The 11,561-nt window shown below is 40.1% G+C and overlaps 1 protein-coding gene across 1 annotated transcript in view; it reads left to right on the top strand.

Annotated features, from left to right (window-relative positions):
• TMTC3 (transmembrane and tetratricopeptide repeat containing 3) overlaps positions 1-11,159 on the top strand; it is a 42,066-nt gene extending 30,907 nt beyond the window's left edge. Inside the window, exons 12-15 of the mRNA XM_015407397.1 lie at positions 3,152-3,255; positions 3,945-4,114; positions 7,772-7,998; positions 9,341-11,159. Of these exons, the coding sequence (XP_015262883.1) occupies positions 3,152-3,255; positions 3,945-4,114; positions 7,772-7,998; positions 9,341-10,161 (1,322 nt within the window). The 3' untranslated portion in view covers positions 10,162-11,159. The remainder of the gene's footprint in view (positions 1-3,151; positions 3,256-3,944; positions 4,115-7,771; positions 7,999-9,340) is intronic.
• Positions 11,160-11,561: the final 402 nt, after the last annotated feature.

Genomic DNA, 11,561 nt, shown 5'->3' with positions numbered 1-11,561 from the left:
CCCCAACACTAGCATTCTGTGAGAATATGCCATCCTTGGCTCCAGCCCAAAGGACTGAACAATAACAAGGCACTCAATATCAGATCAGTCATTGGTTGCTCCGAGCCACCCGATCCTCTGCCGCTCCATTTGGAGCCTTCCAGTTGCCGGGAGGACTTCACCAGATCTCCCGGAGAGAGGTCTGGAGCAGGGGGCTTTCGTTTTTGGCCCCTTCCGTTCTGGCAAGACGGGGGGGTGACCACTTATTTGCCCCGAAGCTGGAGCGGCATTTGGGATGGAACATGGCCACCATGTTCCAGATAGCCGCAGCCACCCTTTTTTAATAAATAACGAATGGATTAAAACAACTACAGCAGTATAAGAGAAGGAACACAAAAAAAACCTAACTGTGAGTGCTTAAAATCAACGAGAAAAGAAGAGTGGAAGTGAAAGTACCCTGAACTGAATTGCTTGGAATGGAAAGATATAGCGGCCAGAAAACATACTGGAGAGGATGGACTGTTTCTGTAAATTTATTTTTCTACAGGGGAACCTTGGTGACAATCTCGCGTGAGGCTACTTAATAGATTTTGGAGGGAACTAAAAGACTCTTTAGACTGGAATTATTAGTGATTAATTTTAACGGGACAATTAAAATGGCGTCCAATGCAGGAGAGGAGGAAGAGGAGATACATGAAAATGTTTTGGTAGAAGACTTATCGATTGAACAATTAAAAAAAATATTGAGGGAAGCAATTCAGAAAGGAATAGAAGATCCCTGTGCAAGTTTATTGGGTAAAGCTAACAATCTACAAGCTGAACCAGAATATAAGGAGGAACTGGAACAATCTACTAAGAGCCCAAAGGAAAGTGGGGGGTGTCTGCAAAGAAAAAACTAGGTTGAGATTTTGCCCCCTTCTTTCCCACCAACCCAAGTATTGAGAAAGAAGTCAACAAACATGAAAAAAGCAAGGATGGGAATACCAACAAAGTGTGTGCAAAACAAACATTCTAAGAGAGAAAAAGGCTGGAAATACAGAAAGGAAAGACTGCGTAAGTGGAAATTTAAAGGGGACATTACAAAAATGGAACATGATTTGCTGAGAGTTAATGGAAACAGATTGGAGAAAATTTATCATACATTCAAGGAACGGAAGCATAGACACATGTTGCTACGAGGGAAAAGGCTACAGATATTTAGAAGGAGAATGAAGATATATGGAAAGATTAATCTATAAATTTTTGTGGACACTTGCTCAACGGGAAGAACCTGATTATGGAAAGTTTATAAAAAGTTATAGTGGTTGGTGATGTAGGGGGGTGGTGATAATAGAGGGTGAAGATAATGGAAGGGAAGGTTAAAGGCTAAAATAGTAAATAAATGTGGAGATGAAAGTTTAATGGAAATTTATAAATTGGATTTAGACAGGGAATATTATATAAATTATAATTAATTCATGTTTAGTAAATAATTAGGTGTATGTGTAAGTGTGAATGAATGTAAAATGTGGAAGAGTCTGGAAAGGTGTTGAAAAGTGATTAGTTAAAGCACTAATTTTCAATGAAGTGGCTGGGGATGAAAATAAAGGTATATAAGAAATTAGTAAAAAAAATGAAGGGACGTAAGGAATATTACAATAGTAAAATAACTGTATGAAGAAATACCTCAGAGGGGGCGGATGTTAATTTTGAAAATCCAAGCAAGTGGAGAAAATGATAAAATGCATACAAATAAAATAAATTCTTACAATATATATGTTTATATTAAAAATAAGTCATTTATAGCTTATTGGATTAAATGAGATCTATTAGAATGTAGTTGTAGTTGTAGTGAGGAATGGTTAGGTGACTCCTGAGTAATGGATGGTTTGAGATGGTTAAAATTTGGCACCAAATCAGATTGGTGGTATGGAGTTTGATGAATGCCATATGTAGAGATTAGTACTCAGTGGTTGACTAATGGAATGAATTTGGGAATACTAGAAAATTTCTTATTTGATTTAGTTGCTGTTAAAAGTATTTCTGGTTGATATGTCAACTCTTTTTTTTTAACCTTTTATTTATTTATAATCACAAAACAATATATACCAGACATGTCAACTTTTGATGATGTTATTGTCTATAAGCTATTATGTTACTGTTTATAAATTGGAAGCTCAATAAATATATTATAAAAAAATATATCAGATCAATCATTGAAAGGAAATGTCATTGTTGACATCTACTTTTGCTTTATTTTTTAGGTCATTCACACAAAGCATGTGTCTCAGGAACTCCCCCTCCCCCTCCATTTTATGGGTAGAACCAGAATCTTAAGGCTTCTCCCATTCTCTGTTCAAAATATAGCTGATCTTAGTTTATTGGCAGCCAATCCAGAGAATTCCTGATTTGGGGGGAGGACTTCTCAGAGGATTGAGGGGAGGGGGCATCATTTGGATGCTCTTTATATTTAAAGGCAGGTTAAGAGTGGTTTGGTGACTCTCGTAAATGATCCACTCTGGAACCAGCAGCTGAATGAGGATTGGCAAAAGCCCCAGGCAGGCCGTGAGATTGTGGCTAGAATTGTGTTTGTGTAGTATCTCAATTATTACTTTTACTATTTAGTTAGGTGCCATACAGATACTCTCAGAAGGGGGGGAGATTAAGGGTTAGTAACGGAACAAAATATGCAGTGCAAGAAAAGAAAAGGTTATGATGGTTCTGGCGAAGTTCTTCCAAAGTGGGTTATGATTAGAAAGTACTTGATGGTGGAAAGTGCTGTCAAGTTGTAGCTGACTCGCAGTAACCCTGTAGGGTATTCAGGGCAACAGATGAACAGAGGTGGTTTACCATTGCCTGCCTCTTGTTAAATATAGCAGTTCGAGTTGTGGACTCTCACTGCATGTGAAGTTACTGCATTGGCAAAGTGGCCATGTCTTTCAAGAACAAACCATGCAGAGTGACAGGTTTAAAATGGACCATATTAAAAAGTTCTTTTTGTAGTGACTGCTTTTGGTTATCTTACAACTGTAAGTGATAAATAGGAGCATCTGTGATGCCATTTTTACCTTGCCCTTTAATATTTCTTGGGATGATACTTAAGATGATATTAACTATTCACTACTATTTCTCAGGGAAAGATTTTTAGAAAAAAATGAAATACATGTCTTTTTTCCCTCCCTGTAATCTGAAGATGATATTGGTGCCCATATGAACGTTGGAAGAACTTACAAAAATTTAAACAGAACCAAAGAAGCTGAAGAATCCTATTTGGTTGCAAAATCACTGATGCCACAGGTAAGAAGTAAAATAATTTGTAAAAAGCAGTTAGTTTGAGAACTTTCAGTGGAATAATGGGCAGTAGCATTATAAAAGCAGCATATAATCTTTCCCCCTTCATATTAGCAGTTTGGAACAGCCACAGTATCCTGACTTAAAAATATCTGCAGAACTTTTCTGAAATTTCAAAGAACATGTTAAATTACAGTTGTGATATAGAGTGTCAAAATGTATCAAATTGAAATGAAAGGTGGTAGCTCTGAGCATGAAGATTTAGCTTTCATCTGCTTTGCTTTTTATTTTTTATGAATTCATTAAGCAATATGACGAATCTCCAACAAACGGAGTCCCTGCAAAAAAAAAAAAAAACATTAAACTCCTCTACTTTCCTGTTTGCTTTCCTCAATAATTATGTGGCCCAGAAACTTCTGAAGTATAAACTTCTGAAGAATAAAAGTCGTAAGTGGTCCTATGGCCTGTAGGTCTTGCATTGCTTGCCTCTTCAGTAGAATATTTGCTTTTTGCACTAACAAAAATGTGCCTTCGATTCAAAATAGCTTTGTTTTGTAGACTTTCTTTGGGGGGAAGAAACCCCTGTTCACAAGAACCTGTTCAGCATAAGTTTTTGTAGCTGTACTTCAGTGCAGTTTTGATTTAGTAACCTCTAGTTGATATCTGTAGACCTGATGTAGTTTTTCTGCTGTCAGATTATTCCAGGAAAAAAATACGCTGCACGGGTTGCTCCTAATCATCTGAATGTTTACATAAATCTCGCAAATTTGATTCGAGCAAACGAGTCTCGCCTGGAAGAAGCAGATCAGTTGTATCGCCAAGCAATTAGCATGAGGCCAGATTTCAAACAGGCATACATAAGCAGGTACCTCTATATTCTTAAACGGAACTCTGAGCACACAAAACTTGTTTCTCCAATGGTTCTCATTCCCACAGCATCACAGTTTTGCTTCTTCGTTCCTTGGCTTCATTGGTGCGGCTCTTCTTCCCGATGGTTCTTAAACCTTTCAAAAGCCCAAGTCCATGCCTAATACCAAACCGGCACAGGTTCCATGTAATTCATGGCTTGCCTGATTACCAGCAACCAGGAAAACTTTTGGATGCTTGACCAACCCATCTAACAGCTTCTGTGTTGGATGCCTATAGCACTTGTAAATACCATATGGTGGCTGAAGACCACTCCCCCCCCCAGCTTTATTTGCAAGCTGCCACTTTTTCCATCGCACATTAACTCTCAGGCCTTCCCAATTGAGCACCTGGGAATTGTTGGTAGCATTACTCAGATCTATGTTAATGTTGCTGTATAATGTGGACTGCAAGATAATAATGTTTGCTAAGTCCCAAAAAAGTGGTGGTTTGGTGGAAAATGCTCACAGAGCCACCTCTCCCCAGTACCTTAGCGGTATTGTGGCAGGTCATCATGGACAACTCTTTTTCATCTGATGGAGCCTGTTAAATGCCTTTTCCAGTCCCCAATTGCCCTGCTATAACAAGGGAACAGTGGCCTTGCTAGGAAAATGGTAATATATCCTCAAGTATGATACATTCTGACAGTAGCCTCTGGCACCTAGTTATCTTTTTTTCTAGGGCGTATCCCAGACATAAGATACCAAACAATCCAGTGTTTTATCCCACCCTTCTACCAATGAGGAGCTGGTGTACAAATCTCCTCCCTTCTTCCTTTACTGTTCTCACCCTGTGAGGTAAGTTAAGTTGAGATGGTGACGCCCAGTGAGATTCTTGACAAAATCATTTCTTGAACCTGCTCTAGTGCAACTAGACCTGAACCACACTTCACACCATGGCAGGAGTCCTTCACTGATGCCCTCCAAGTGTTTGAGGAAGAGGTACATGTTTAAATCAGTAGGCAGCATAACCACTTACAGTTTTGATTCCCTTTAGGCATATTACCAGGGACATTAAAAGTAGAGTTTCCTACCCCTCATAATTGGGGCTCAATTCCAGTCCTTTTTGGAGGACTAGGAATGTATTGCTGTAGACTTCCAGTCTTGCTTCAGAGCTGGTTTTCTCCTGGGCACAGTTTAGATAACAAGAAAGAGGAGTTAATGGGTTAGGAATGTACTATTAAAAGGGCCAGTTCGGTGTTACTTCTTCCAGTCAGCTATAAGAAAAGAAAACAGAAGAGCCTTGTGGCACTTGAAAGGCTAAATTTCCCAAGAAAGACCCCATGTGAGTTGAACAGCAGAGCTGGATGACCCTGCTGAGCTTCAAGGAGCTGGGCAAGCTTCAGCCCCTGGAAGCCAGTGCTCGGTTTGCTTGACACTGGCCCCTGCCACACGGGCAGGAAACTGCAGAGGAGAAGTGTGGCTGTTTGCCCCGGGGCAAAATAACATGCAGTAAAGCGATCAGACCTACTGTGGAGGTTCTGTGGAGGTACTGTGGAGGTTCCATGGCAAGGGAGAGGTGCCGATCACAACACACGCCTGCGCGCAATGAAGAAGCGCGCGGCGCGGCGAACTGGTTTTCTTTTTTTGTGTACACTACGAATGCGCATGCTCCGTTGGGTGCGTGTGCGCATCCACGGAGACGTCGGGAAAAAAAAACCCTTTTCCGCAAGGGGACATGGGCGGGCGCCGGATACCACCGGAAACGCGATCAGACGCCCGCCCTTGCCCCGCAGTTTCTGGAAACTAGTACCTCCAAGGTACTAGTTTTTTGCTGCGCTTTTTCGGCAGGAAGCCTCAGTTGTGCCACGGAAGCGCTACGCTTCCCAGATGTGCTGGTGAGATCGCGACCGGAAACTCCGCTTGTCTTCCGTATCTCTTGCGTGGCTAATGTTGCGTGTGACCGCAGCCACTACGTGTTAAATAATACTGTTTGCAGGGACTTAATGAATCCCAGTAGGAAATGGAATGTCTTGGCAAATTATTTCATTGTCGTTGCACCTTTTGTTTCTTACCTAAGCCATGAACAACGTTTAGAAGACTTTGAAGGAACTCTTCCATAGCCGAGTAGGGCATAAAGACACATTTTAAGAGTTCAGATCTTTCTTATAAGCAGTTTGGGTTGTCTTTTTCCTTCCAAGATACAGAATTCTACACCCTAGTTCTTTCGACTGTCCACACTGAACGTTTTTCTCCAGGCATAGTTAAATGAGCACATTTCACCTTCCAGATGGCACTTTAAACAAACAAAGATTTTTCTTTGAAAGGTTTTGTTTTTTAAACAGTTCAGTGATTGCTTCTGCCAGATTTTCAACTGAAATGAAAGTAAACTTCAGAAAAAAGGGAAGCAAATCTATTTTGGATTAACAATTTTGTCTTAGACTGGTAGAAAGCAAAGTTGGAGAGAGTTCATAGGAGGAAACTCTCCATCATGTCACCTGAAATGGTAAACATCACCAGGAAAATTCATTAAAGAAAAAATACAGAAAGTCCATAATTAGAAAACCAACATGTGGGTTGCGTTTGGCATGTGGAGAACTGGCAAGAGTATTAAGAATTTTAAGAAGAACTACAAGAAAACTCATAGTGTGGGAAACAGAAAAGCTGTTCTTCAGCCAGTGGGGTGTAATGGTTAGAGTTAGACTATAGGACTATACCAGGTTTGAATCTCTACTGTACTTGCTGCTTGACCTTGGGCCAGTCACATACACTCAACCTAATCTTTCTCATATGGTGGTTGGGAGTGTAAAACTGAGGAGAGAAGAATTACGTAAGCCGCTTTGGGTCCCTATTGGGGAGATAGGCAGAGTACAAATGAATAAAAAAATATTCAAACTGGGAGATCAACTGTTCATAAAATCAAGTCCAGCAAAGAAAACTCCTGATTTGTATGTGCAGTGTGATCTGAAATGGAGATTTCCAGCAAAGTGGCTGCAAGAAGTGTCTGAAGAGAGTGGTTAAAATGTGGAATTTGCTACCAGAGGATGTAGTGATGGCCACAGGAGCAGGCATCTTTTAAAGGGGGAATTCATGGAGGATAGGTCTTATCAGTGGCTATTAGCCATGGTGACTGAGGGGAACCTCCACATTCAGAGACAGTCAGCCTCTGAATCCCAGTGCCAGGAGGCCTTGGCTTCTGTGTCCTGTTGTTGGTGCTCCAGAGGAATTGGTTGGCCACTGGTGTGATCCAGCAGGGCTCTTCTTATGTTCTTAAGAAAAGTACATTTGTAAACTGCTGATGCTGCCATCTGTATTTCAGCGTTGTGTGCTGCTCTTCCCTCCCGGCACTTTCTCTGACCTGTTGTTAATGGCATTCTGGGTTTCTGTCTAGGACAGCCTTAACTGAAGTCCTATATGCAACAGTGTGTCCTTTATACTAGGAAGGTCGTCTAGAAAAGAGTTTTACCCCCTGCCCAGCAGACTGTGAATTGACATTGCTGTGGAGCCAGCAAAAGAGGCATGTACTGCAGAGTTATTCCTGCACCTCCTTTCTCTGACTCCTTGTTCTCCCATAGCACAACTGGCACAGCACTTTCAGTTCTATATGCTGTTTGCACCAAATAAATATCAAACAGTAGGTAGATGAGTGTGGAAAAATAACTTTGATTTTTCAACAGGGGTGAATTGCTTCTAAAAATGAACAAACCGATGCAAGCTAAGGAAGCTTACCTTAGAGCCCTTGAGCTGGATAGGAGCAATGCAGATCTGTGGTATAACTTGGCAATTGTTTACATTGAACTGAAAGATCCAACCGAAGCTCTGAACAACTTCAACAGGGCATTAGAACTCAATCCCAATCATAAATTGGCGCTGTTTAATTCTGCACTGCTGATGCAAGAATCTGGTATGTTGGTTCAGTTACAGCTCATGTGTATGTCAAGTATTTTATAACACGCTGAGGTCAACTACTTACTTTTTGTATTTGCCTATAGAGTACATGAGTATAAGATGTACCTGTCTTTGAAGGGTCATATTGTAGGAATCTACGTATGTAATAGTAAAGTCTGGCCTCCATCTGTGGATATCTCAGTCTGCGGATCAGAGCCACTTACACTAAACAGCTTATTCTGCAGACTTGGGGAGGGACCCCCCAAGTTTTCAGAAAAATCTGAAATCGCAAACAAACAAGACATAGGTGTGGTTAAATTCCCTCCACCCAAAAAAGCACTTGTCTGCCCACGCACAGCCAACACCTTTACCTGGTGAGTCAGTGGCCACCACAGTAAGGAGGCTCTCTGGCTGCTGCAGTGCCAGAGGACACCGAGAGGCTCTCCAGCAGGCCCAGCCACTGTGAAGTCAGAGGATGTCAGGGAGCCTGGAGCTGCACCTGGCTCAGCCATAGGGAAGCTGCTCCAAGCCCAGAGCAGCTTCCTGACACCACAACTGCCACAGCATCCATGTACATGAGTTTCAATATTAATATGTATTTGTTTTCTGCTGAATTTTTATTAAACACAGGCAGATGATATGCCTAGGATTTATTTATTAACGTATATGGTAAAGTCAGATTAATCTCTTAATTGCAGTGGTGACACTATGTGCTAGATTAGCTATCCAACACATAGCTAAGGTAGGCTTTATCCTGTATTAAAAATGGATAATATTTTTATAAACGTTGTCTTCTGTCCCATATGTGTGCATATCATACCTTTGAAATTCTTATTCTAAAAATAAAATTCCCCCAAGAAATATGGGAACTGAAGTTTTCTGAAGACTATGATGATCTTGCACATCTGCAGTTTTCAGGTTTCTTTGGGACAAACCATGACAGTCAAACAGATCTTAGAAACATTTAAGGCCTATAATTCTTGTGTGTCCTGAACCTACCCATTCAGCAACACGTCAGCAAGGGGCTGACGTGCACCAGTTCCCCTGTCCCCTGGGAAACCTCCACCTCCCTGCCAGAGATCTTCCAGGTGGTCCCCCAGGAGTAGCATTTCAGGGGGGGTCCTGTGAGGGGAAATCATTGAAAACCCATGGGAATCTGTATGGGAATCCAATCTTGTGTGTTTAATACAATGTTTTCTGCCTTTAGTGTCTTTTGCAAAGTGACCAAAATTGTGAATGCTGTTCTAGGTTAATATAATGCTAACTGAAATAGTGATCAATTTTGAAGATAAGCTAATGTACATACTTGTATCTATGCAACTGAAGGAAAATCTCTAATATATCTTCCATTGCTGTAGGTGATGCTAGACTGAGGCCTGAAGCCAAGAAACGGCTTTTAAATTATGTAAGAGAAGAGCCTCAGGATGCAAATGGCTATTTTAATTTGGGTATGTTGGCAATGGATGACAAAAAAGATGCTGAAGCAGAGACTTGGATGAAAAAAGCCATAAAGCTACAGGCTGGCTTCCGAAGTGCTTTGTTCAATTTGGCACTACTTTATTCTCAGACTGCAAAGGAGTTGAAGGCCCTGCCAGTCCTGGAAGAGCTGCTGAGATACTACCCTGATCATACCAAAGGTTTGATTTTGAAGGGAGATATTTTGATGAACCAAAAGAAAGATATCAGAGGAGCTAAAGAGTGCTTTGAAAAAATTCTGAAAATGGATCCTAACAATGTACAAGGGAAGCACAATCTTTGTGTAGTGTATTTTGAGGAACGAGACTTATTAAAAGCAGAGAAATGTCTGGTAGAGACACTGGCCTTAGCCCCGCATGAGGAATATATCCAGCGTCATTTAAGCATCGTCCGAAGCAAAATTGCATCATTTGGTACAGGGGAAGCCTCTGTGATTCCCACAGGAAAAAATAAAGCTGCAGAAGGGGAAAAGGCCACATTTGTAAACTTGAAAGAGGTAAAAAATCAACAGAAAACCACTCAGACCCCAGACAGTAATAATAAAAACAAAGGGCAAAGAAAAGCCAAAAAGCACGAAGAGAAAAACAACACAGACAAAGAGACAAAAAAGAAATCCACAAAAGAAATAAAAGACATTGAGAAAAAAAGAGTTGCTGCTCTGAAAAGACTTGAAGAGATTGAGCGTATATTAAATGGGGAATAAGTTCTTGGGTCACCTTAACGCTGAAAGATGATGGTATTTCCAATATTGTGTGTATTGAGTAAAAATGACCACTAGGTCCATATGAATTGGGAGAGAACAATGGAAGCATATCATTACTTTTTAAAAAAAGTATGAAAAGGCTGTTTCTGCTATGCAAGAAAAATAACCTGTTATGAAAATCATGGATTTCAATAAAGCGTTTCTGGGTAAGGAAGTGAGCATACCTGGTGCAGGAGTTTTCCACTGATAGAAATGGTAACTTTCATACTAAAGGTTGCTGTACTAAAGCAAGACTCACTGAACTCAGCAATGCTGGCTTCAGAGTAAAAGGTATTTCAGGTGGACCGTGCCTGCTAGTGTTTGGTTGCATTCTCAGAGAGAGATAAAATGCTAGACGGCAAATTTAAAGGTTGTTTCTAGACTGACTTTTCAAGGGACATTTTTCTGGTGGGAAGTGCTTTTGGGAGTGCAACTTTAGTTTGAATAATTCTCTTTATTTCAGTTTACATTTAAAATCATTGGTGTTTTTTTAGCTCTATATTATGCATCACCCTCACCTCTTCTCCTTAGCATCATTCATGTTTCACATGTCAAGATTTAGTAGTAGATACCATTCATGTTAGTTATGTGCATGCACACATTTCATAGTTTTTCAGCCTACAGAGATCACACTAATGTTCAGTGGGTCCCTAAATTGGGGGGATACATATATATATAAAACACTCCCATGCTTATTGACATCCTTTAGAGATTTATTAAGATACAGTGGTGTTATGTTTTATATAACAACTGTGGGTGCTTGTATATCAACTGTCAGTCAGCCTGCTATAAGGAATCACTGGATATGAAACCTCGGGGTTTATTTCTTTCTCAATATGTGTGGGAATTTTTGGCTTTTTTAAAAAATTGGCTTTTTAACAACTTTTGTTTCTAGTGGAGCAACACAAGGCACACCATATTTTGGTCTTTTCTTACGAATGGACTCTGTAGTATATTCAATGAAAGGAAAACTGACATTCTTTTACTATCACTGTAGTAGTGCTTTTAATTTTGGAATCTTCCACATAAATGTGACAGAACTGATTGTATGCAGTTAATCACATTTCTATTGTAGGTACTTTTTCAGGAAAAAATTGATGGTCACATCACATAATTCCTAAATTGTTGGAGTTTTTAATTTAAAATATTTATTCTGACTACTGCATTTCCAACTGGTTTCCACTAACATTTCCCAGAATGAGTTAATTCATATCTTATGTGAAATATGGTTGATAACCTCTACATTTTTACATCTGTGATTACACATATATATTTTTTTCTCTTTAAATATATTGCTGGATCCCTAAAATGTTTTTGTTTTCCTTTTACTGTTGGCTCTCTGAGTGACTTAAATCCTGGGA

The sequence above is a fragment of the Gekko japonicus genome, unplaced genomic scaffold (assembly GCF_001447785.1).
Source record: "Gekko japonicus isolate JY-2015 unplaced genomic scaffold, Gekko_japonicus_V1.1 scaffold3137, whole genome shotgun sequence".
NCBI lineage: Eukaryota > Metazoa > Chordata > Lepidosauria > Squamata > Gekkonidae > Gekko > Gekko japonicus.
The sequence above is the reverse complement of the archived record's forward strand: the minus strand, read 5'-3'. Positions and strand labels throughout refer to the sequence as shown.